General features: G+C 44.0%; 1 protein-coding gene across 1 annotated transcript in view; it reads right to left on the bottom strand.

Annotated features, from left to right (window-relative positions):
- The window catches only part of CLYBL (citramalyl-CoA lyase), a gene marked incomplete at both ends in the record, with an annotated part of 189,735 nt that overhangs the window by 10,669 nt on the left and 154,191 nt on the right, over positions 1 to 24,875 (bottom strand). The window contains 5 exons of the mRNA XM_084235796.1: positions 5,446 to 5,570; positions 10,042 to 10,209; positions 11,492 to 11,585; positions 13,173 to 13,274; positions 17,154 to 17,342. Of these exons, the coding sequence (XP_084091922.1) occupies positions 5,446 to 5,570; positions 10,042 to 10,209; positions 11,492 to 11,585; positions 13,173 to 13,274; positions 17,154 to 17,342 (678 nt within the window). The remainder of the gene's footprint in view (positions 1 to 5,445; positions 5,571 to 10,041; positions 10,210 to 11,491; positions 11,586 to 13,172; positions 13,275 to 17,153; positions 17,343 to 24,875) is intronic.

Raw genomic sequence — 24,875 nt, 5'->3', positions numbered from 1 at the left:
GAGGTGAGCCCTGAATTATGGTAGAATCTCTAGCCTCACCTAGAGTGACCTCAGAAGGCAGTGAGTGACCTCAGGCACCTTCCAAACTCTTGTTGGGTCTTTCAATTATAAACTAAAGGGATCTGACTAGAAGATCCTGGAGATATTGGCCAGCTAAAAAAATTGAGATTTTTAAAAATAGAAAATTAAGATCCCCAAATCTTCAATATAAACCAGATAAAAATATTTTGATGATGAAAATATACTTACAAATGTGCTGTAAATTCAGGGCAGAGCAAACAGCTTTAAAAGTTATCATGTTTACTCTGCATACATAATGTCTGATTTTCTAGTAGTGAACCAGCAACTTGCCCTGTGACGTGGTGTCCAGCCCAGGGTGGATTCTTACTGCCTTGCCTTAACTGTTTACAAACATCCGCAGCTTGTGGTTGCAGCTTTTCTAAGACTGACTTATTAAAATTAAAATTATGGCAGAGTTCTAAAAATATGAAATGAAGAAGGAAATGACAGGAAAGCGGCATGGGTAACGCTCGAAAGTAAGACTTATGTCCTTCCTTTCATTTCCCCTAGAAATCACTCAGTTCTGATTTTCATATTCTTGCTTACTAATAAAGGGGGGAGGCTGTGAGTGGTGTGGTGCACGGGTGTGTGGGAGGTTACAGTGTTGTCTATTAGTGGAATCAACCCTTTCAGTTGACAAAGACAACAACCAAATCTTTCGATGGTTTATTTGATCTGCGTGAGAGTGACAGTGGGATTTCTGGCACTTGAATAAGCGGAAACAATATTTTTTGGCTACAGAGATTTCTGAGTTCTCTCAGGGAGCCTTCTAGAAGGCCATCTGGACAAACAGTATTTTTTTTGTAAAGCCCTGCATTTGGAAACACAAATGAAAGGTGTGTGAGCTGTAATCAGATACCTATGAAAATAATTTGCTTTCATATTTTGGGGGTGAGGGAGTGGGTATCATTCTTTGTCATTTTCTAGATGAGAAGACATGTAAGGGGGAAAAATGTCTTTTTTCTTTTCTTATTAAGATACGAGTTCCTAATTTATTTTACAGTAGAGAATTTGCTGGCTAATGTGAATTTATGAATTTGCATTATCACTCTCTCATGAGTGAAATTAGAATGTTTCAGGTATGTGATGTTAGTCAGGTGGTGACCATGGTCTGACCTTTGTAATTGTGAATTGAATCTAGATTTTAAAGATGGACACTTCCCCATCCTTGGTGTTTAGCCAGATTGTGAAGCAATAATTGAAGGGAAAACAGTGGAAAATGTGAAGTGAAATCCTCCCAGAACCAAATAAAACACAGCAAACAGGGTGCTGGGAAGCCGAACTTGTAGCCAACCCTATCTAGCCAGACACTGCAGAAAGATGACCAGTCTAGCAAAGCACCTTTAAAAATCTATGGTATGTGATACACTGTGCTACTGTAGATTTTTTTCTGGTGGAGTCAGAAAAATATAAGTCATTATAGAGTGACTTGGAAAGAAACGGTAAATTCTTATGTTAAGATTCCTGAGATTATTGACCCTTTTCAAAAAGCAACTACTTCCTTTGGTAGTCATTTTTGTCCAAGACGTAACAGAAAGAGAAATAACTTTGCACTGTGTTCATAATATAGACATGAAAAATATGCATTATCACAGATAGGTGAATGTTTATATTTTGTGTAAATATGTATGTTGTATACACTTGCAGAAATTATAAATTTCGTTGCTATCAGCTAATATTAACTATTTACTGGAGGTGCTTTCATTTCATGGTCTAATTTTCATACTTCATATAATTTTTATTTGATAAAAACAACTATTAAAATCATATTTTAAAAATGAGCAATACTAAATTCAGTTCTGAATGGAGAACTTTCAAATATTATTGGAATCACCATTATGAAAAATAGCATTGAAAAGAAAATTAACCTTAAGAATATCCTTTCAATTTAAAACGAATCACATAGAAGTGATTCCTCCTGGCTAAAATAATTATGCCATGTAGATTGGCATTAATTCCTGGGATTACTGACCCCTTTAAAAAAGCAACTACTTCCTTTGGTAGTCATTTTTGTCCAAGAAGTAACAGAAAGAGAAATAACTTTGCACTGTGTTCATAAAATAGACATGAAAAATAATACCAATAAATATTTTTCTGAAAGGATGGAAGAAATAATCAAGCTTGTTTAATATTGTGATACATATCTCATACTGGATGTCAGCTTTACCTGGAAAGATTTTAACTTATGGGGATGAAAATAGGAGCATAGAGTATGTGGAATGTTTAAAATTTTTCCAACAGATTTTAATAAGAGCAGATCACCTAGAGGCTGCAAGGCCAATCTTTACACCTAATTCTTATTAGTAGGCACTTTTGTGCCAGGCAAAATTCTTAAGCCTGAAAATATTTTTAGTTTCCTCAAATAAAGCAGTTACACATATCACCCTGCCAAACAGTGACAGATTATATGAGCAGATCATTTTTTTAATATAAGTATTGTTTAGCTGATATTAAACAAACCTCCATTTCCTTAGATTTTGTAATTAAAATAGGACCAAAAAATTCCTGTGATGACAAAGTCGGAACACCAATAATTTACTTGTGCATGATCTAAGTATTCCCATGAATTTCGTTATTTGGAGGGGACAGGGAAAAAAGGTAGGACTTTTACTCTTCAACAACAATCACAGTAATGACAACAATGCTACAGAACAGACTCTGCAGCACTGACCGTGAACCTCAGCTGTATCTTTGGCCCTAGGACAGGGTATCATTTAAGATGGGAGTGGGAAGAAAAGCAAAGATACATACATTTGTCTTTTTGGGTCATTTCTACTTAAAAGCATTATTTGAATGAAATTTTCATGGGCGGGGGGAGAGGTTTTTTAGAAATTTACCTGTGTCTCCCCAGGACACAAACCATCCGCTTCCCATCTCTGAGAGTCACCTGCACTGTGGACAAAGTATCCGACGTTTGTTTTCATCAGTGACTCACATTTGAAATAAAACAGATTAGATGTTTGTTGAAAGCAATACTTTATACTACTGAGCAATCTATTTATACTAAATCTTTACAAACAGAACCCACATTATTTAAACCCCAAGATCCCTCAAAACCCAGAGTCACCTACCTGCAGACCCAATTTTTGTGACCAGTCAATTTATAGGCAAAGTGAAAGGCACATGTGAACTGGATAAAATAACCATATGTCCCCACTGGAAGCCCCATTACTTGAATCATTTAAACCTTGCTGGACAAAGTGCCGGGAGAATGTGCTGGAGGAAACAAATCTCCAGTAACAGGGCAGGGAAGAAATGACCTAATAGTTCATGTCCCTTCTGCTCTAATTTCTGTGATTCTGTGCTAAGAAAAGCTGCCCTGCTCCGCTGGTGTGAAAGCTTATGCCAAACAAGAGACCATTTGTTATTCAAGAAAAACAACAACAACAAAATACAACAGTTCAGAACTTAACACTGAAGTCGCCATCATCAAAATTCAAGGACACCTTAGGACCATTTCCCCTGAAAACAGCATTTTCAAGATACAATGGGAAAGTATTGTTTTTCTCATTCAAGAACTTAAAAGTCAAGCTGAGAGTATGTTTCTAGTTTGAATTCTCTCTACTGGCTACTCAAATTCAGGGTGACCTCTCCCCTATCCCCCGAGCGGTTTCCAGCGCCCAGTGGCAACCTGGCGCGTATCTGACATGAGACCGAGTTGAAGGGGCAGTGGAGGAGGCTCGCCCAGTTTGCCTCAGTTTATTATCTGAGTCAGAAGCATTTATCACCTACAACCTGAGCTGGCAGAAGGTGCATAGGGAAGCCTAGAACATTTTTGTGAGTGTGTGCACAGGCAAGAGAGGGTGTGGATGAGGTTATTCGCAAGGATGAAGAAGTACATGGCTCTTTCCCTGCAGGTAAATGCCGGTGTTGATTCATGGAGGATCAGGATTTCTGGGTCAAGATATAGAGGTGGATATAAAACACAAGGTCAGCGCAAAACTGTTTCTGTGACACGCACTGTGTTCCCGGTGGCCTCTCTCCATGGGACGGGAAAGGATGCTATTCATCCTGGAACGGGTGCCCTGTCCCAAGGGCTCGTCTCCATGTCACATATTCTGTGTTCTGATTTAAGTGCAGGTCTGTGTAGAGGTGAGCTTGGTGTGTGTGGGGGGGTGAGCTGCCTGTGGCTTGCAGCTCAGGTGGTGGGTGATAAATGCTTCCGACTCAAACAATAAACTGAGGCAAACTGGGCGAGCCTCCTCCACTGCCCCTTCAACTCGGTCTCACGTCAGATACGCGCCAGGTTGCCACTGCACACTGGAAACCGCTCAGGTGTCCAGAGAAGGAGGAAGGGAGTGACCATTTTCATACTGCTAGCCACTTTTGCAAAATCCTAGGATTTTCTGGTGATTTTTACAGTCAGTGACAGCGTGACACGGTTCACATTGACCCACGGGTCCACCACTGAAAACCAGTTTTGTTCTTCTTTGCCCCCCACCCCTTTTTTTTGCAGGGGAGGGAATTGTTTAGCATCTAGAACCTTGGACATTCTTTCTCCCCTAAGTAATTTTGCACCGGAGGTATCGAAACTTCACTCCTTACGAAAGTAACGAAGCCAAGTTCAGCTGTTACCTTCAGGATAGATTTACAAATGCAACTTTCCCCCATTCCCTTAAAAAGAGGCAAACGGTATTATTGCAAATAACCTTTAAGATAATTAGCTGACAATGCTGCAACTAGCATAAAATCTTCCTTCAGGCGACACCTAATTTAAGTGTTACTGGCACAAAGTGGAGACAGATTGCGCATCGCTGCTGCAATATTTACATAGCAGAAACCCACAGAGCAGGAAGCGCGGGACTCAATGATGCACTAAATTAGGAACAACTCCAGTGTGTTAATTTGCTTTCCATTCTATCCAAATCTCGGCTCCAGATATGGGTGCAAACACATATACAACCTCCCACTCTGACACGACGAAAACCGGAGGAGACGTCTGTACTCCCCCCACCCCAAATTAAAATAACTTGAAATTTATTTCGTCTCGCGACACGAACCATTTGATCAAACTGTGTTTATTTCTTTACCACTTGCTCTCGCTTTGAACTACAATTATTTTCATACGAATCTTATTTTCATCAGAGTCTATAGAGAAAAACTAAACAGACTTCTTTGATTTTCTCCAAGGCTGCCAAGATAGCTTATGAAAAGACTAAAGTGAGCCTTAGGAGGCAGTGAGTGAAACTGCTAGGAAGGTGGAAGGGCACCTTGACCTTAAGTGAATTTCTCACTGGTGAATGTGATGTCCCCACAACCCCCACCCCTCCCCCCCAAAACAACGAGTTTTTTAAAAACCATTCAAACAATATTTTATACCCATTCATCCGTCCGGGGGTTCTTTTAAACACCAACTTCGACCCAAGGCATTCACAAAACATTTACCTTTCCTAAGTGTTGATGTTCTTTAAAGGCAGCGATCAGCTCTTCAGCCCACTTAATTTTTTCAGGGGAAGGAGTAAACTGGGCCTGGACCACTGCAATTTGGTTTGGGTGGATCACCTGCTTACCTAGATTAATAACACCGGAAACAAAAACAACAGACAGATGTTCAAGCAAAATGTCTCAGCCCCCGCCGGGCTCCTGAGTGCCTCGCAGACTGTATGTAAAATAACTAATTATTTTAGAACTATTTTAAAAAGAAAAAAAAAAAACCCACAATTGGGCAGGCTTTTCCGGAATACCACATAAGAACAAATACAACAATGGGAGTAATTGTGTTTCTGATCCTATAGAAATGCCACCTTCGAACAGATAATCCCTCATTTTTAGTTACAGGTGGACGGAGCAGGCAGCTCCTGTGCTGAACTTTTAGAGGATAATGTCTGTAAATCAGAGTTGTTATCTTGTGTTAAAGCAGGCAAAAATGATATGTTAATTCAAATTTTAAAAGACGATGTCCTTTACTTATTTGGGGCCATTATCCCATTTTCTGATTTCTTTTAAAAGTGGTCTGTGGTCTTCATCAAGCTCACAACAGCAGACATTACAACTGTATTAATATCACATCATGCCTTACAGTAATAGATTTAATTTTCTGTCTTTTAGATGAATATTGGGTGTCATTTTCTAACCACTATTAAAAAATGGATTTCAATGAAAAAATTGTCTTCAGTACAGGAAAACAGAAGGCAGATTTGAACACTGTAGTTTCTGGAATATTGCACTTTAAAGTGTTTAAATAAATTACAGACAGTTTCTTTGTCCACAAACATAACCAAATTTTTCCTTTTTTCTTATAGAATGAAGACTTCATATTTCCTTCTTAGAAATATACCTAGACACCCCAGAAGAAATCTCCTCTGTCTAGTAATGGTTTTAACAAAGCTTTCTACCTTCTTTTAGAGCTTAGAAATCTAAAGTAAAACATTATATAAAGATAAGAGTCACAGGATTCTAAGAATCATACGGTCTTAAAAAAAATTAATGAGGAAAGAGCAGAATCTAATCAGCCCATTAACAAAATGCAACATAATTTAATGTTATGATCATGATGAAATTATATTTTATTACATGATAAAATTATGGGCATATTTGCTTCTTTAAAAATGAATGTACACTTAATGAAAATTTCCTCGGCTAAATGTATTTGTTGGTATGTCAAATTTGCTTTGATTTTGAAATAGTTGTGTTAACATTTAGCTTGAACAAAGAATATTCTGATTTATAAAATGTCAGTTCCTATTGTTGTCATTATTAGTCTATTGAATAGAAAAAAGAACACTATTTGTAAAAAAATATTTTTAGTATGAAAAAGTTTAAGTGGAAAAATATAACAATATTTTCCTTTACGGTGGCATAAGGAAAACTCTCACATCGCTACTGCATTACCTTATTAGCATATGTTAAAAACCTATACAAATAAAGATGCTTCAAATTATTTGGGGAATCATCTCTGAGAACAAACAACATCAGTGATAACAAATAAGAGCTTTTTGGATAGTAGGCATTGAGAGGATATTTAAGTAATCTAATAGTTGTTACAATATTATTAATAAAGGATGTCAGTCCTGGTGTCATTTTTTCCTAATTGTGAGTTCGGAATTTTCTAATTTATGTACATAATTTACACTGCTGTGAAAAAAAGCGAGATTTCACGGGAACTTCATGATATGGACATTATCATTTGGGGAGCAAACAATTTAAAATACTCTGAACCAATGGATGGCTTTTGAGTATCCCAATTTTGGTAATGAGGCTGACTCTAAGCTATGTGCTAGGTTTTCGAAATTTCTGAACATCCATATGTGAAATTATCTTTTGTCACTTCTTACACATCCCAGCAACTGAACACCAGACCTTATTGCAATGTGGGAGTGGAGCAAATATTTTATACAGAAGAGTTGTTATTGACAAGTTACTGAGAGGGTGCAAAATTGGAAGACATTAAAATTTATGACCATGAAATCCTTTTTACAGTACCACTTGATAGATCGTGTTTTAAATCAATACCTGTCAAGTCTTTTAGGTAACTGTATGATGGTGTCATTTTTGTCTTCTACAAAAGACTGCAAAAAAGAAGAAAACCTATAGCTCTTCATATTTATAATCCTTCTCAGCATGTAGCCTTGAAGAAACTGTGATGACTAAGTCAGCTGTTAAAGCTTTCTTCCAAGATTTATTTTTGGGTTCTTTTTATAAAAATAATTCCTAAAGTTAATAGCGTTCATACAGTCAATGCATTGATTTAAAATCAATCTACATGGATCGTGGCCTGTGAAACAATGACTGCAGAACAGAAACTACAACCCACTGTTGGATGCCCGGCTAACTTTAAAAAACTGCAACTCATTCAAAATATATCGAATTTTCAAAAGTACAGAGCATTCCTGGTAGCACAGACTGAGTTTCCACAGCAGTGCCATGGACAGCATACTTTCGTTAGATTTTAAACCTTCAGCCACCTTCCTCAAACGGGGTGTGCCTTTCTCCTCACTGACCCCCCCCATCTCCCGTTCCTCTCTCTCCATCCTCTCCTCCCTTCTTGTTCACAGCCCAAGGTATGGCCATGAAATGACCAATACTTAGGACAAACAGATCATGTGTGGTCTACAATACTCATGAAAGCATTTATTTAAAAAAAATACTACAAATAATCTTATATCTTGTCATCAGACCAAGTACCTTTAATTGGCATTGTAACTCTACAAGGGGGACAACAAAGACCTTCTTTTTGAAAATTGCGAAGTGGCTATGAGCTATGAGAGTGGAGCTCCCCCTTTGCTGACTTGAACATCGAACAGGCACTGTACCCTCGGTGCCTCCCCGTGCCCCCCCGCTTCCATTTTTTGTGACTTAATACTCCCTGTTGTTGAGAGACAATGGTGCCAGGACCATAAGCTCCTCATGCTGAGCTGGGCACAGTGTAGAAATTTAAATCTGATTTGAACTAACTTGTCTTCTGCGATTGAATTAGGGGACCCCCTTTATTCAGTGCTGTATCTTGGAGAAACTCTCCAGCTCCCTTAGAAGTTGTGGAGCAAACGCTTTTCTCTGAGGACGCTGAGGACGCCTGGGTTCTGGCGCGCGATGGTGACAGGCCGGCATCGAGTCAGTGTTTTCCAGTTTTGACTGAATTAGTGCCCATTTTAGAGCAACATCTGGCTGCTTGGCAGCCGATGCCACACATTTTAGACCAACAATATTGGGATCTATTAGATAGATTTCATGGAGTTTTTCCCCGACTTTTCCTTTTGGGCCTCCTCCTAACTGGTGGGTGGAAGGAGGCAGGTGTAATAGGCCCCAAGGACCAGGGGGACCCAGAGAAAAGGCGTAAGGGACCCGTCCATCCCAGTCACTGCTAAGTTCAGGGAGGACTCCTTTATGAGTTCCGATGACTGACAAATACTTCTCTAGAAGATCTCATTTATTTACTTATTTGTTTACTTAAAAATTTGGGGCAATCTCCTTTTGATTCTTTTTACTCTGTTAAAAACACAAAAGCAAAAGTTGATGGTTTATGGAGTCCTAGCACAACACTAACACTGTCTCTGGCGTCTTTCCTTTTTATGTCGGTGATATCGTCGTCCAGTCTGCTATCTTTTACACTGAAGGGGACCTCATGAAATGATTCTGCCAGTACCCCCTGGCTGGACGGTCTCAGCATATGCCCAAGAGGGAGAGCAAGGATGCTTGTCTCTTTCCCTTATTCTCTGGGTACCTTCCTGATAATGATATTCTTGGCACTGGCAGCAGCACAAGCAAGATGAGGTGCTTTCTAATCTGGTCGTGCGTGTGCACACGCATGCGCGCTGCCGACGGGTGCTTGTGCACAGAAGCCTATTGTAGTTTTTCAAAAAATAGATTTCTGTTGCAAAAACACAATTTTCAGTTGCCCCCCCGGGCTCCTGGGGAGATGAGTGATGGGGCACACCAATCAACAGATATCCGCCTGCGCCCCAGGACTGGACTGCAAGGGACTGGCTGCTCTTAGCGCCAGCCGATGCCCTCAGGTGTCGCCAGGTGCACAGACGCTTCCTGGGAGGTGGGAGAGAAAGGAGGGGCTCGGAGTGCCCGCAGAATAAAAAACTAGTTATCAGTGAAAAAATAAATCAAAGAAGAAATCACCATTTTTTTCGGGGGGAGGGAAATAAATGAATAATTTAAGTATTTCAGGAAATTTTTCTTCTCCCCATCAACCCAAATTTTTATGGCAATTCACTCCAAACACTTCCACAGCAGCCTCTTCCCTTCCTCCGGGTCAGTAGAAGCTGAGACAAAATACGTAAGAGGGCAGGAAAAAAAAGATAACTGCCAAGAAAAAAGAGAAAATGGAATGTGGAATTTGTTTCTGGCTTTGCAGAGCCAAAGACTATTTGTTTGGCAGGTTCTTGCTCTGGGTGGCTTTTTCGTGTTTCAAATAGTGGGATGAGTCTATGAGGCACCTGCGACAGTAGAAACAGTCATTTCTGGTTAATTTCTACTTTTCTGGAATGTTCGCTGACTGGACACTGCTTTCTGAGACAGTGGGGAGAGTCCTACCAGTGAATCCCATGGCGGCGCCTTCTCGTGACTGCCTTAGAAGCCCCTCTTCGTCCCGATAGTCGATGTACACCAGGTCGACGGCCTGCAGGCCAAAGGCCTTGGCTACCACCACGATCTTCTGTCGGGCATAGAGAATGTCTTGGCTTCCCTTACTACTTGTTGCACCTGCAAAAGGGGTGTTGACACAAAAAGGAGAGGTTCGCTTTGGAAACTGAACCCAGCTATTTCCTCTAAGAATACAGTTTGTAAAGACACCTCGGCCTTCCTGGAAACTGCTTCCCAGCAAAAGTGACTCCAAGATAAGTGCAGAGTGTGCCGTGTGGGACAGAGTTAAAGAAACCTCAGGGCTGCCTATATCTTCCAGTATAATTTCTTGGGGGTGTATTAAGAAAAACCCCTCTTCCTCTCAGGAGATAGAATCACAAATAGCACAGAGGTGACAAAGGACGTTGGGCATATCTTTTCCTTCCTGCCACTGTGTTAGAAAGTGTCAGTGCAGAGATAGCACCACAAAAGGCAACCATTAGCTGTGCAGGGAAGGGGTTAACTCCTCGCAGAACAGGGCGATCCCAGGGCTCTGGCTGAGCTGCCCTGTCCAGACAGGGCCTGAGCCAAGTGCTGCAGCTTCAGGTTTGGAGGGGGACCATGGAGAAATGTAGGGCGCTGCTTCTGAGAAAGGGGAAAGTGTTCACTGAAGGGCTATGCTAAAGTCTCCTGGGAAGACCGGTATTGAAATAAATTCCTGCCTTTCACCCCGGGGAGGGGGTGTCTCTGTTACTATCTGCCCAGGTACTGCTCAGGTCCCTGGGACGGGGGTTCTGTAAAAGCTTTGTGGTCTTGGCCTCTTTTCTAGATGCATCCACAGTCTCTAGTTCCACAGAGCCCAGGCCAGCGGCAGAATGACGCAGGGATGGAGAAGAGAAGAGATCACAAGTTCACTCTCCCAGTAAATATTTCCCATAAAGAAGAGTTGTGATAGATACAGTTTAAGCCTTATTTTAAATATTCATTTAAGGTAGCAAGTGACTCAAGCAAATGTGAAATTGCCTTAAATTTGAGTTAGAGGCCCAGACTGATGTGAAAACAAAATACTGAAGCAGCAGAGAGGAAGTCCACATGTTATACTTATTACAAAGAAAGTAGATGCCGGATGTTGCTCAATATGTGTGAGGCTGCAACAGGCTTTTTATTAGTTATCTTATAAATGAGCAGAAGTTATGCTGTGATGCTGTGGACACAGGAAAGCTGGGAGGAGAACAGAATTATCAGGAAGGGCTGCCCACTGAGTTGAAACACCATTGTCAGGGTTGACAAATATACATTGTCATGTAAATGTACATTTGTGAAGAGGCAGAGAAAAAATATACACACATATACTGAGGGTGAGGGGGAGAGAGGGAGAGAAAGATGGAGGGATGGAGAGAGGAGAGAGTTTAGTCTTTGACACCTATGCTGGCTCGGAAGTCTTCTCCTCCAAAAACAACTGCATCTAGAAAAAGACCTGCTGGAGGCCCGGTCCTCACTGCTTCTTCACACACCGCCTGCAAAAGAGCAGAACAGAACCAAACCTCAGAGACACGCACGCATGAGAAGTCACAGGGTGTTTTTTAGTAACAGAAAAGATCCAACTCCTAACCGTTTGGCTGAAAGCTGCCCTAACAATGCAGCCCAAATTCAAAAGTACAGTGTACATATTTTTTGCTGAATGCAGTTTATGAATTTTAAAGTTCAAATCGTTGCTCAGGCCACTTCTAGAGAAACTTGGAGTTAACTCATTTTGATTGTACTATAAGTTATTGTTCTCCAAAATTTGTTTTTGCTTTAAGAGACTCTCAAGCAAAAAATGGAAAACCACAGGAGAGAAGGAAAGAATTTTTAAATCAAACTAATTGGATTATTTGTATTAGGATCGAGGTTTCCTGGTAAACGGTCTCAGGATTAAAAGCATACAGTACAAAAACCGAGAACTCCAGAGGGGAAAATAAAAATAAAACAAGCCAGCCAAGATGTATTAATATGCAACTTGGACATTTCTCTGTGAAAATAAAGACAAATAGCATCAGTTCCAGACATAAGTATGACTGCACAAAGGTGGAGAGGCAGCATATGTTGGGGGGAAGCATGAGAAATAGGTGAGGACACTGTTGATTCATTTCAGGGGCTGCAAGTATTTCTAAGAATGTTATGGAATAAAATGGCCAAACAGTGCCCCAAATTCTACCACTGTATGAATCTAGTTGCATCGAAGGGATACTCGTTGATCGCATTCTGAGAATGCTGGGGCGGGCCGGGAGGATGTGTGGCTGGTGTGCAAGCACACTCATCACCAGGTCTGAAACATGCCCCAAACGTTTGCACTCTGCCTGGCCCAGAGGGCTCCAAGTTTCCTTCCGAGCATCTGCCCCTATTATCTCTCCAGAGCAGTCCGGCTCTCTTTTTGCTTTGCTTTTGGGGTGTCTTCTCCTGGGTCCTTGGTGGGGTGTTACACTGATGCTCACAGGTCAGGTGGCAGGGGAGGCTTATTTCGTAAAAAATTTAAAGGGCTACTGATAAACGGGAAAAGAACAAGTTGGCTGTGAATTTTTAGATCAAACTAACTGGATTATTTATATTAGTTTTAAGGCAACCACAAAATGGAGGAAAACTCACCTTCCTGAAAGCATATTAGAAAATATTTTATATATGAGTATGGAAAATCAAAATAACATTATTATTTATAGTATACCACAAATTATTTGTGTATACTAACTTACAAATAGCAATCTTTTTCTACCAGATATCATATTGTCACAGAGGTCAGAAAATTCCCCCAGGAAAAGGCAATTTATACAAAAGAATAAATATAATGATTCAAAGTATATATGCACACAGTGATTAATTCAAATTATTGCTAGGAATAGAAAAATACTTCATTGAAACACTGAGGACTGGAAGTTTTTTTACTAGCTAGCCATTTTTTTTTTTTAAGATTCCCACAACCTGGTTTTTGGATGATTACAGTTAACAAATGGTGCTGAGTTTTATTTTGCTTATAAATCTTCCTAGAAAAATATTTTGAGTAGATGTTAAAATCGAAAACAAAAGTTCTGTTAAATTCCAACTTATTAGTCCCACTAAGGTTTTCTTACCTTAAAATTGAGTAAACCCATGGCAGTTTCCACAAAAGGGATTAAATTCATTGGTTGTTCAAGTTTTCGGCCTTTTAAGTAGAACGAAAATTTGTCTGAAAACTAAAATCAAAAGTGTCATAGGTGATTAGTGGGGGGAAAATGTACAATCACTGAAATGTAGACGCAGAGAAGCAGTATTTAAGTCTTTTTGACCTGAGGAAGTACTATCCCAGCCTCTTTCAGGCGCACAATAGAATTAAAAAAAAAAAAGGAGGCAAGACCAAAGAAAAAAGGTAACAAAGTTCCCACCAAACTAAATAGCAAAACCCCAAGCATTATAATTTTTTTTTTTTCCCCTAAAGGAGCAATTTGAGGCCTAGGAGTGAGAACTGGAAGGAGAGGCTCTCGAGTTCAAATGCTTTCCGTGAAAACATATTCACTGAAGACGTCTGTTCCCACTCCGCTCAATGCAAGTGGTGGGCCCCTAAAACAATAGGGACTAGCCCTACCTGCCACTATTCTGTTTTTGTTTCCTGCCCAGCACAGCACTGACATCGGCTTGGCTGCTCGGCAGCTTTCCACGTGGAATTCATATTTTTCATCAGAGCACCACCACCCTTTGTTCCAAAGGTTTTTCTTCATAATTTTTAGCTTACCTAGGAAGACCTTAAAAAGGAAGTTTAATTCTTTGAAGACCAAAGCTCGCCAATTTTTTCCATGAGACCAGTTCACAGCGAGCTCTCTGCTGCCAGTGGGGTAGCCCAAATTCCAAAATCTATCATCTGGAAACATACAAAAGGTCTTGCACGAATCCCCCCACCCCCCCCCTTTCAAAAGGAAAAAAAAAAAAAAAACAACACCACACTCTAAATTGTAAATCTATTATGTCTATCTAGATCTAATAAGATGTGGGGAGATTAAAAAAAAAACAAAAACCAAACCACACAGGTATGATAAAGATATTTTTGTAAATAAAGATGAAACCATATCTATCCATTTTAAATTTAAGGAATATTCAGCCATTAATGGATATCAAAGGAAAAGGGAATTTTAATCATCTCTCCATTCAGTCTCAGTTGGGTAAATCATATCTAAGAGATTTGCATAAATATAAACCATCAAAGACTTTTCATCTTCAAAGGGGGTTTCAAGACCCTATAAGCTTTGTACTGTAATCATCGCAGGTCACCACCCTGCAGGAATAGGGCTGCTATGGCAACATAAAAAAACTAATGCTTAAGGCTTAGCATAATATTCTGACTAATAGAAAGGAAACTCATTTTAAAAGCTGGCAGCCTATTTACCAGAAGCAGGATTAGAGGTGTTATTTCCCCTTTTAGCTGCCCCCTCCTTGCCTGCGCTGCCCCCACCCCCCGAAAAAATCTAATCACTGGGATCTTTAAAAAGCTTTTGAGCAATTTGCAGTAACTTTACAATTAGGCTAAAATAAATCACAGCTTTCAGTAATGAAGAATTATTCCCAGTTGCTCCCCTGCCCCTCCCTCTCAGCACCATCATCATCACCTCCTTAGTAACTTTGCAAGGGAAGGCATAACTCAGCCCAAAGAGCACAGAAGAGGAGACGCGACAATTGAGGGGACAAAATCTACAGTAGTGCCGGTAAAGGAAAATACAACATGATTTTTCACACGGAAGCTGGCGGGGGGAGGGAAGCGAGCAGTGAAATATCAGTGGTTTGGGTGTTACAGAGGCGCCAGAGGAGTTTTTTTCCTCCTTAAAAAAAAAACTTGCAGAGCTACTTATCCCATTTTTTGTGATAATAGTTCTAACTACAAATCCACGAAGTTTAAAACTCGGCAAGCCCTTGGCACAACATAGTCCCTGTTCTTAGGGATAGAAAAATCTCTCATGGCACTTCTTTTTTTTTTTTAAAGCCAAATAGGGGCATTTTAAAATGAAATATGCCAGCCCAGCCTCCTCTTCCTCCCCCACTTCTTTCTTAAAAAATTGCATTAAGTACTAACACAAAAGGTAACTAGTGGAGAAGTTTCAATTAATTTTTTCAAAAGGAGACGATTAAATGTTTCCGGCCTGGTAAAGTGTTCATTTCAGCGAGGTGGAGGCGACTGGGGGCGGGGGGAGTGGGGGGGGCGAGAAGGGGGGACACATCACAAAGAGATTGGGGAGGAGATGAAGTAGCAGGGCTCAGCGATTCTTTCAATGGCAGTGCACACCCAATAGCGTGCGGGAAGAATGCACACGGTTCGGGATTTGTGGGAGAATTGTCCCGCGACAAAGGAGGCAGAGTCACGCTTGTTATAGTCCAATAAAGCCGTGCCAGTCAAACAAGAACCCACACCAGTGACAAAAGGCCAGCGAGAGATTCTCACACAAAAGAAAACAAGGAAGCCCATCTTTCAGTAGTGCGGCGGGCTCTGGGTTTTATGCTCCACATAAATACAAACGGAGAGGAAAAAATAAACAGCCCGAAAGACTTCTGTTAACTAGAAATCCTATTTAGGTGGCAGGACGTTCCTCACATCCAAGGATTTAAAACCTCGAACAGAAGCCCGGGCTGAAGGCTGGGGTGGGGCCTCGCCGCTCAGATGAAGGGTGCTGGCGGGGATAAATAGGCATGAACTAAGAAACCAAAGGGAAACAGCGACTTCGGGTTCTATTTCAATCAACTTGAGACACATTCCGAGGGGGTGGGAGCCGGGGCCGCGAGGAAGCGCCTGTCACCAGCCTCTCCCGGCGCCTGGGGGGTGACCTGGACACAACTCCAGCTTAGTAAGTAAAACGGGCCGGGCCACCGGGGTCTCCGAGAGGCCGCCAGCTCGGCGCTGTCCGGCGGGAGAGGAGCAGGTGGCATCTGTGAGCCCACCTTTCCTAGTGGCGACAAGAGAGGGGTCAAAGGAAACGGGTGGATTTAATTTGCATCATATGCTTATGCGATCCCCTCTAGCTGAAATATTAGCATTTCAACATGTAATCACTCTAAAAAAATATTGAGATAATTTATATCCTTTGGTGGTGGGGGGGGCGCGGGTAGGGGTGGAAGACTACCGAGCCCTCAAAACCCTGGATGGATTTTATATTCGCGGCACATCTCAATTTGGACCTGCCACGTTTCCTGTGCTCAGCTGCCACGTGTGGCCGGCCACGGCACAGATGGACCCATCTACCCGCACTGAGCGGGGAGCAGTCCCCTCGGGGGTGACAAGGACTCCGCGTGTGGCTGTCCACACCCCTTGCCAGGCACTCGCAGCCCCTCTGCCCTGCGGCTGTGACTTTATTCAGCAAAGACCTGGAGGATCCTGGCAACCCCAGAATAAAACCTCGCTCCCCACCTTCCTTCCCTTTAACAACGAAAACAATCGCAGTATAATTAGACCCATTTCAAAGTTTTTTCAAGTAATGTGACATGCCAACCACTTTACATGTCAGCTTTTTATTGGCTGAAAAGTCGGCCTTGAAACACAAACACACCTGTCAGCAATTTAGAAAGGACGGGCTAGAGACCTGCTCAGGAAATAATATCTGCGCTAATTAAAACCACTAGTTAAAAGCTTCCTGTTGGTCCCTCTGGTTGCCCTAACGAGTGACCTTTCCCTCTTCGTCTCTAGCTGCGCTGTTTCATGGGCGGCGAATGTGCTTTCACTGTCTAGAATGATTTCCAGGGAATCTGGGCGAGAACCATGACGTCAACGCCCCTCCTGGGGGGGGGGCCCGGGGTGCAAGACGCCATCCAGGCTGGACCGCTTTCCAGGCGTGGTTCCCTGAGGGCTGGTGAGCCACTGGGTCCAAACCACAAAGCTCCCCAGAGAGCAGAAGCATCATGTCTAAGGCGAAGCTGCTCCTGAGGACGCTTTGGGGGACGGGCGTGGTCTCTGGGGCCATGTCTCCCTTGTCTCCAGGCCCTGCCTGTCTGCTCTGAGTACACCTTTCCCGAACCTGCAGGGCCCAGACCTTCCTCTCTGCTACATCCTCCTCAGCACCTCTCGAGTCTTCAGTTAAATCAGAGTGTCCTCTACTCACCCACTGGATGTCCTCAGGACTTTCCACCTTGGGCAGCATCAGGCTGGAGGGCAGGACCCGGGACTGCAGAAGCGCCTCCAGGTCCTCTTCGGCCAGGCCGCTGGACACGGAGTTGATTCGCACGCACTTTTCTGTGGGGCCCAGGTCAAAGTCTTCAAGAGTTTTTACTATTCTCAGTCGCGCTTCACTCTAGAAGTGTCAGTAAAATGTAGCTGTTCAGTTTACTGATAACCGAGAGGAAACACGATTGAACAGTGTGTGAAACTACTACAGGGGTTCAGCGTCTGGGTGCCATTATTGTATCTGCAAATTTTCTGTCCACCGAGTCAATGGTAACCTATCCGACAGGCAAGAGGTTCCAAATTTCACTGATGGAGACCAGAACGGAGGTGACGGCTACACTGGGGTACCTCTAGCTCACTAGATTTACTTTCCAAATGGAAAGGAAAAGCCACAAATAGGAGACTTTATTGAGCATTTATAAGTGCCAGGCAAGGTTCTAAGTCCTCAGCCTGCATTTACTCATTTAACAAATATCAGAACTGGTTAATCTATGGATAATGGTAATCTCGTCTGTCAGCAAATTCACATTTGGGGAAAAATAAGGATTTATTTCTCTTCTCTCACATGCATTCACAGTTTTTTACTCGCTTTTTTTCTCTTTTTCTTTTTCTGCAATTGAGTTGAATCTTGACATTCAATTAGGAAGGCACTCAGGAAAATGTCACTCCACGCTATAAAAAAGCTCCAACTTATTCAGTAGGCAAAATTATCACCAAGAAATGCCTTCGTAAAGTGGCAGAAAATACAGTTTTGCCTTTGATTTGACAGTTCTTTGCTCCACCGTAAAGCTGAGCGATTGCATGCCCGCTTCAGTATTTGAATTGTCCCCGGAAAAATGGTATTAAACCAAACTCGTATTTATTGGCTTTGAGTTGGGGGTGACAAGGCTGGGGAGGGGGAGTGGGGAGAGAAAGGAGTACATTGAGGGGGTGGGGGATGGCGCCAAGAGAAAGAAAGCACTTGGGGTCATTACTTCCTGCCAATTTCAGTTTCAAAAACAAATTCCTCCAACTTGCCAACAGCCCTCAACAAATTCTCATTGTCAGAATGAACACGTATCAAAAGCAGTTTCATTTGGGAAGGGAGTTTATGATCCTAATAAAACTTTAAAGCTCCTCATTGCTGATGAATGTGGTTAAAAAAAAAAAAAAAAAGTCTTGACAACATAGAAGGATTTGAACAGCCATACTTATCGGGGAAAACAGCAAACCAGAGCGGAGACAAAAAGGAATTACTTGGGCCAATGGAGGGCCTGAGTCCAATGACAGTAGATTAAGCCAGACGGACTGACTAGGTCTGAGCGCTGGAAGCAGGCGAGGCCTGCAAGTGTGCAGGGGGCTCAACAGGGCGAGGCAGCGGTGGCTGAGAGCGACAGCAGGGCTGGTAATAGCACGGGGGGATCCATTTAAGCCAGCTCGCCGGTCCTGATTTATGGGGCCCTGGGGACCAAGAATTGGGCCAGGCCTGGAGAACAGAGGCCGTACTCAGGCCAGCCAAAGCCAGGGTGTCAGCCTGCGGGTGCCACTGGCGACCCCGCAGCTTTCAGGCTCTCCTGCATCTCTCAGCCCGGCCCTCTTGGGACTCCTTACTACATGTGAACGTACCCGAAGGTGAGGAGCAAGTGTGAGCTCACTCAGGACTCTGGGCTGTGGGGAGACGGGCTGCTTCCTCTTGGGCAGTGTGGACCCAGCACCCCTTAGCCTGAACAGCAAGCCATGTGGGTTGGCTCCAGCTTGCCAAGGGTCCTCGTTGGCATAGAGTGAATGGAAAATGGAGGGGAGCGGATGAGATCGTTTAGGCCGAAGTGCCTTTCAAAACGGAATTGTTGGGTGCTTTATGCCCGTTCACTTCACCTGCAACGCGCCTGACACAGGACTCCTGTCAAGATCTGCTTCCTCGGTTGCCACTGTAGGTGCCCAACAAAATCTGACCTCTAAGCTGTTTTTTTGCTTCACTGGGTTTGCAGGGGACTGTTTGTTCAAAGCCCATGTTCTCAACCTGTTTGTGATTTTTATCCCAAGTCAGATTGCCATGGTTTCAGCACATTCCGATTTACTTAGTAAAATTCAACCCTTGTGAAATTGGCTGCAAATGAAGTACCTAATTCCAATTTTAGGCATAATCTGATTAGTACCTTTCATGTTATAATAATGAGCAGAGAATACTCAGCATTTTATTGGACTTTTTTTTCCTCCCCGTTTTGGCTCAGAATGAAAAGACCAAGCTCTTTCCATCATTCTGCACCTTCCCCAAATGAAGAGGATGACTCTTGAGGTCTGCGGCTACACAATGACTCATTATTGGGCTGCTGCTTGTTGCAACAGACATAAACTAAGTGCGCGTCGTTCTGCCAGGTATTCTGAAATACCAGCTTCACTGACTACACCACGGACAAGCATGTTGACTTTTCTTCCCTTTGGTATTTATTTATTTTTAAGATTTATTTTTATTTATTCATGCATACAAGAACTGGGGTGTAGGCCAGAGGTGCGGGGGGCGAGAGGATTCACCAGAGACGGAGTGGGGAGCAGAACAGGCAGATCTACTGAAATACACTGCTGAGGGGAGCAGCAGGGAGACAGGAGAGGTCTGCTGTGCCCTGTGGGTCAGCTCCCTGGGGGGGGGGGTCTGGGATTGGGGAATGGGGGATTGAGCTCAGACCGCAGTGGATAACTTGATAATGCTGTGACTTTAACCCCTAAGTCACCAGGGAGGCCCCCCTCTTTGGCTATTTTAATGGTGAACTATGTTTCTGTGTGAGCGAACACTACCATCAGTGGGGTGACAGCAGCCCAGTTTCTAAGAACAATCCAGTTAGTTCTGGGCATTGTGTTAGACAGAGGCTCAGTCCACCCGTTGAGGGAAGAAAGGAATCCTGTTCATTCTCTTGTCTGCCTCCCTCTCTGTCCTCCTTCAGCCCGCCTCCCTGACATCACTCCCCCACCACTTTGCTGTCTTCACTTCCACTTACTTTCACACCCTTTTTCTTGGGCTCCTGTCTGGCTCTGCTATCCCTCCAATGTCTGTCTTACCAGAGGCCTGGCCCACACTGTCTCCTCAGAAGACTTATCTGGGCATGTGCTGAGATTACTGGGAGGTAAATGCACTCCCTGGAGAAAGAAGGAAAAGAAAACGAAGCAAAGAGGTCATCTAAAAAAAGATCTTTTTTCCTGAGGGGGGGTGAGGTGGGAGAGAGATATTTTATATGTTGGTAACAAAACAGGTTGTTCAAAAGGAGAGTTAAAAGGACTGTGTTCTAAATGTGTGAGCATTACAGGACAGCCTTGGGAACTGCTTCTCAATGTGGGATGAACCTGTCCCCCTAAGATAGGACAGCCTTGGGGAGACAGTCGTGGAATCAAGGCCTTTGTGAACAGCACATTGGTCTCTGCAGGGACTCGTTCCCGAGTGGGTTCTGTAGCAGGTTTGATTCTGGAGGGGGCTCTGCAAAGGTCCCAGTGAATTTGGGCAGGGATCAGAATCTTCACAGGCCACCAGAGTGGCCCCTCCATTCGACAGTTGGTGCTCTGGGCCGGGGAGTTGTGGCTAATGAACTTGTCCTTATACGGAAGCCACCGTGTGATGGGACCCAGGCTGGGCCAGGAACAGGCTTGCTATGATTTCAGAGACCGGGTTCTTGTCACCAGGGAAGAGCCACGCTCCAGTGACGTCAGGCAGCAGAGAAATCCACTGACACCAAGACCCGCAGACTCCGAAATTAAAGGAGAAAATCTGCGTGCAGTTGGTTCAATTGGCACCCATTAAAGCTAATAACTAATCATCCTCACAAGTTTCTAGCTCCGAATGATCAAATCTGCAAAGAAAACAACATCCGTCCACTTTTACACTCCAGTGGAAGAGGTGGTCCCTCGCGGCGGGGCAGCACAGTCTCGCCATCTGGAGAATAAATCGGGTGTGAAGTACAGTATAGTTTGGGACCAAGCTCCGTGGCGGCGGCTCAGCAGTCAGTTCATTAGTTCCAAACTTCCAAGGATTAGAGCCGCATCAATTCTACTGTCGGATAGGGAGAGACAGACAGGACACGGGGTTCAAGAGGATGGTGACCGCCAGGAGGAGCCCCTTGGGCTTATTTATAAAACTACCGAGTACAAACATACACAAATAAGTGACTTAAATAACAGCAACATCTCAGTTTCCTAACATCTGCGTTAACACCCTGCCCTTCCCCTCATTCCTCAGCCTCGTGGGTGACGGAGGGTGGTTTCCAGAGGAAATCCAAAGACAACGTTGGGCTCAACGGGAGAAAGGTGGAAGCTGGGAGGCCCACCCCAGGTCTGGTAATGAAGAAATGGGGAAGACTTTGTAGACTCCAGGGAGACAGGCAACACTGTGGTTTTTAAATATGTATGAAATGTCCCAACCTGCAAAAGGCAAATGGCCACGTCACTGACTTAAAAATATGAACGGAGTCCGTCTCTCCTGAATTTGCCATCTCATCTCATTTTCACTTTAGCTACTTCCTAAAAGGGTGTTGCAGGCATAGGATGGAACAAATTTTGGGCATCAGGCCCTGATATCAGCATTATATGAAATATACTTTTTAAAACTATAAGATCAAGTTTGGTCTGAAATAGAAATTTGTAACCAGACACAACAAATGCTGGTGAGGGTGTGGAGAGAACGGAACCCTCCCACACTGCTGGTGGGAACGCAGCCAGTTCCACCCCGAAGGACAGCAATGTGGAGATTTTGCAAAAGACTGAAAATGGATCTGCCATGTGACCCAGCTGTTCCATTCCTACAAATCTACACAGAGCACAAAAACACTAATTTGAAAGGAAAGCAGCACTCCTATGTTTACTGCAGTACTATTTACAACAGCCAAGATATGCAAACAACCTAAATGTCCTGGAACAGATGAGTGGACCAAGAAGATGTGGTACATATACGCAATGGAATACTACTCAGCGTTGTAAAAAGATAAACTCATGCCATTTGCAGCAGCATGGATGGAGCTGAAAAGGATTATCCTAAGAGAAGTGATCTAGAAGGAGAAAGATATATATCAGAGAGTTCACTTATTTGTGGAAGATAGAGAAACAAACAGAAGATCAAACTTTAAAACTGATCCTTGAAAGCTGACCATAGATTAAAAAAATCCAGGATATGCTTATTAAGAACTAAACAGATGTGAATGTATTTATTAAGCACTGAACTGTACCCTTAAAAAGTTTACACAATGTGGGCCTCCCTGGTGGCCCATGGGGTTAAGTCTCAGCACTATGAAGCAATCCGTAGCATCTGCAGCACGAGTTTGATCCCCGGTCAGGGAGCTACCCACATGGCGCAGCAGACCACTCCTGTCTCGCCCGCTGCTCCCCTCAGCAGTGTATTTCAGTCAGTCTGTTTGTTCTGTTCCCCACTCTGTCTCTGGTGAATCCTCTCACTCCCTGCACTTCTGGCCTGTACCCCGGTTCTTTATGCATGAATAAATAAATCTTAAAAAAGAAAAAAAAGTTTACACAGTGAGAGGTGAACAACAAAGACTACTAACAGAGTAGCATAATTATAACAATCTACTACTATAATAAAAGATAGGTGAATGTGGTTCCACTCTCTCGCCAGCTATCTCCTTGCAGGTAGTATGTGGATTACAGCTGACCACAGGCCACTGAAGCACAGACAAAGAACCTCAGACATGGGGAGGTGTTGTATATATGTGTGTGCATGATGGGGGGAGTGTCCCCACTGTCCAGCAGTATCCCCACTTGGCTCTGCTGTGCCCATGCCCATGAGTGGCTGGTGGCTGGTTCTTCCTGCAGCCTTAGTCCTATGCACCCCTCTTTTACTTTGCTGCTCCCCTCCTTGCTCCTGATGGATTTCCTCAACTTTCTGTGCCAGGCATGTCTTTCCCTGAGGAACTTACTGGGCATTCCCCTGGGCTTGAGAGGGAAACGTGTAGGGTTTTGCAGACTCAGTGCCAGGAACATGCCCTCGTGGGCCCTCGCTGCCTATGGGCTTCACATTTCTTGTTCATTTCATTTCATTACGTAACTTTGAGGCACACATGGTAAATAACTTTTTAAAAAAATTTATTTATTTATGCATTCAAGAACCAGGGTACAGGCCAGAGGTGGGGGTGGTGAGAGGATTCACCAGAGACAGAGTGGGGAGCAGAACAGGCAGATCTACTGAAGTACACTGCTGAGGGGAGCAGCGGGCGAGTCAGGAGAGGTCTGCTGCGCCATGTGGGTAGCTCCCTGGCCGGAGATGGAACTTGTGCTGCAGTGGCTGCAGATAGCTTCACAGGTTACGTCTAACCCCTTGTACCACCAGGGAGGCCCGTAAACGACTTTTTAAAAAGACAGCACATTTACCCACTAAAAGCTTGCTTTGCCTTTCTCAGTGCCAACAGCCACCACTATGCCCAAAGCCTTCTGGGCGTTCTAGGATCCACAAGTATCAGTTTCCTTTGTTCTCACAACCTTGGGGGGCCTGTTCTATTGCTCTTTCCTGGCAGGGAGGCAGAGACACAAGGAGTCAGGAGACGCTGCTCAGGAGGGGCGATCTGTGAGTAGAGGAATGGGGTGCCGTGCTCTGCTCTCTCCCGAGGAGGCCACAAGCCACATCCATGTTGGGGAAGGACCATGGGAAACTAAACAACGCTGTCACTCTCAGGAGTGTTTTCTCTATTTAAGGTCAGTCTTCCAGATACTTGAAAACACTGAGCTAACTGACAGGATGTCTTTCTTCAAGACTGTGAATCTGAAGAGAAAACTTTCTAAATACCATCCCCAGGTTCTGCTTGATGTCCCTGGCCTGACCCATTTGAAACGTCTTCTCAGGAGGGAGAGGGAGCGATCAAATGCTACCCACTATGCCAGCGGCTGTGGACAGGTGTGGGAGGAGCAGGAAAACAAATCACCTTCCATTCAGGGGAGAACTACCATCTAGCGGTGGTGAGGACAGACCCATAGATGAAGTGAAATCGCAGTTCAAGTTCGTGGAACACACAATAGCCGGTGGGGCTCTGAGGCTGGGGGGCTGAGATGGGGGGCAGCACTTTGGGTTGACCTGGTCTCAACAGGTCAGCCCAAAGAGGAGGGGGGATAGCATCCAGCAAGGGCAAGACCAGAGGCTAGAACAGCGAGTAAATAAAAAGAGTCAGCACCTGTGAGGCCAGGCAGGGATGGCGGGGGAGCCAGGAGACAGGCAGAGGACAGGGGGTTGCCCAAAGCGGGCAAGAGTGAGCCCACGATTTAGGAATTCATGGGCGAGTCCTGGTCCCTGGGAGAGCAGAGGGTGATTGGTGCCGGACTGGGCAGGAGCCCGGTGCGGTGGAGAAAGCATCTTCCGTAGTGGAAGCGGCTGGGTGGCCCAGACTGGGCGGGGGAGCACAGAGGAGAGAAGGTGCTTCTCCACCTGCCCTGCTCCCGTGCTCCTTCTCCATCCGGGGAGCCCTGGCACTTGCCATGGGCCTCTGATCTGGGGGACTCACAGAACAGTGCACTGAAAGAGAACGGAAAGTGCACACACGAGGGACTGGGCCACCCCCTCCTGAGCGCCTTCCTTTTGCTTTTTCTCCAACCCTGCCCTCTGAGGACAGGAAGGCGGCTCCCTTCCCACCTGGTGCAAAGCACAGCCCCAAGCAAAGCTGCCCTCTCCCTCTCAACTCGCTATATTTGTATTTGGAGACTT

Source organism: Talpa europaea (assembly GCF_964194135.1).
Source record: "Talpa europaea genome assembly, chromosome: 6".
Taxonomy (NCBI): Eukaryota; Metazoa; Chordata; class Mammalia; order Eulipotyphla; family Talpidae; genus Talpa; species Talpa europaea.
The sequence above is the reverse complement of the archived record's forward strand: the minus strand, read 5'-3'. Positions and strand labels throughout refer to the sequence as shown.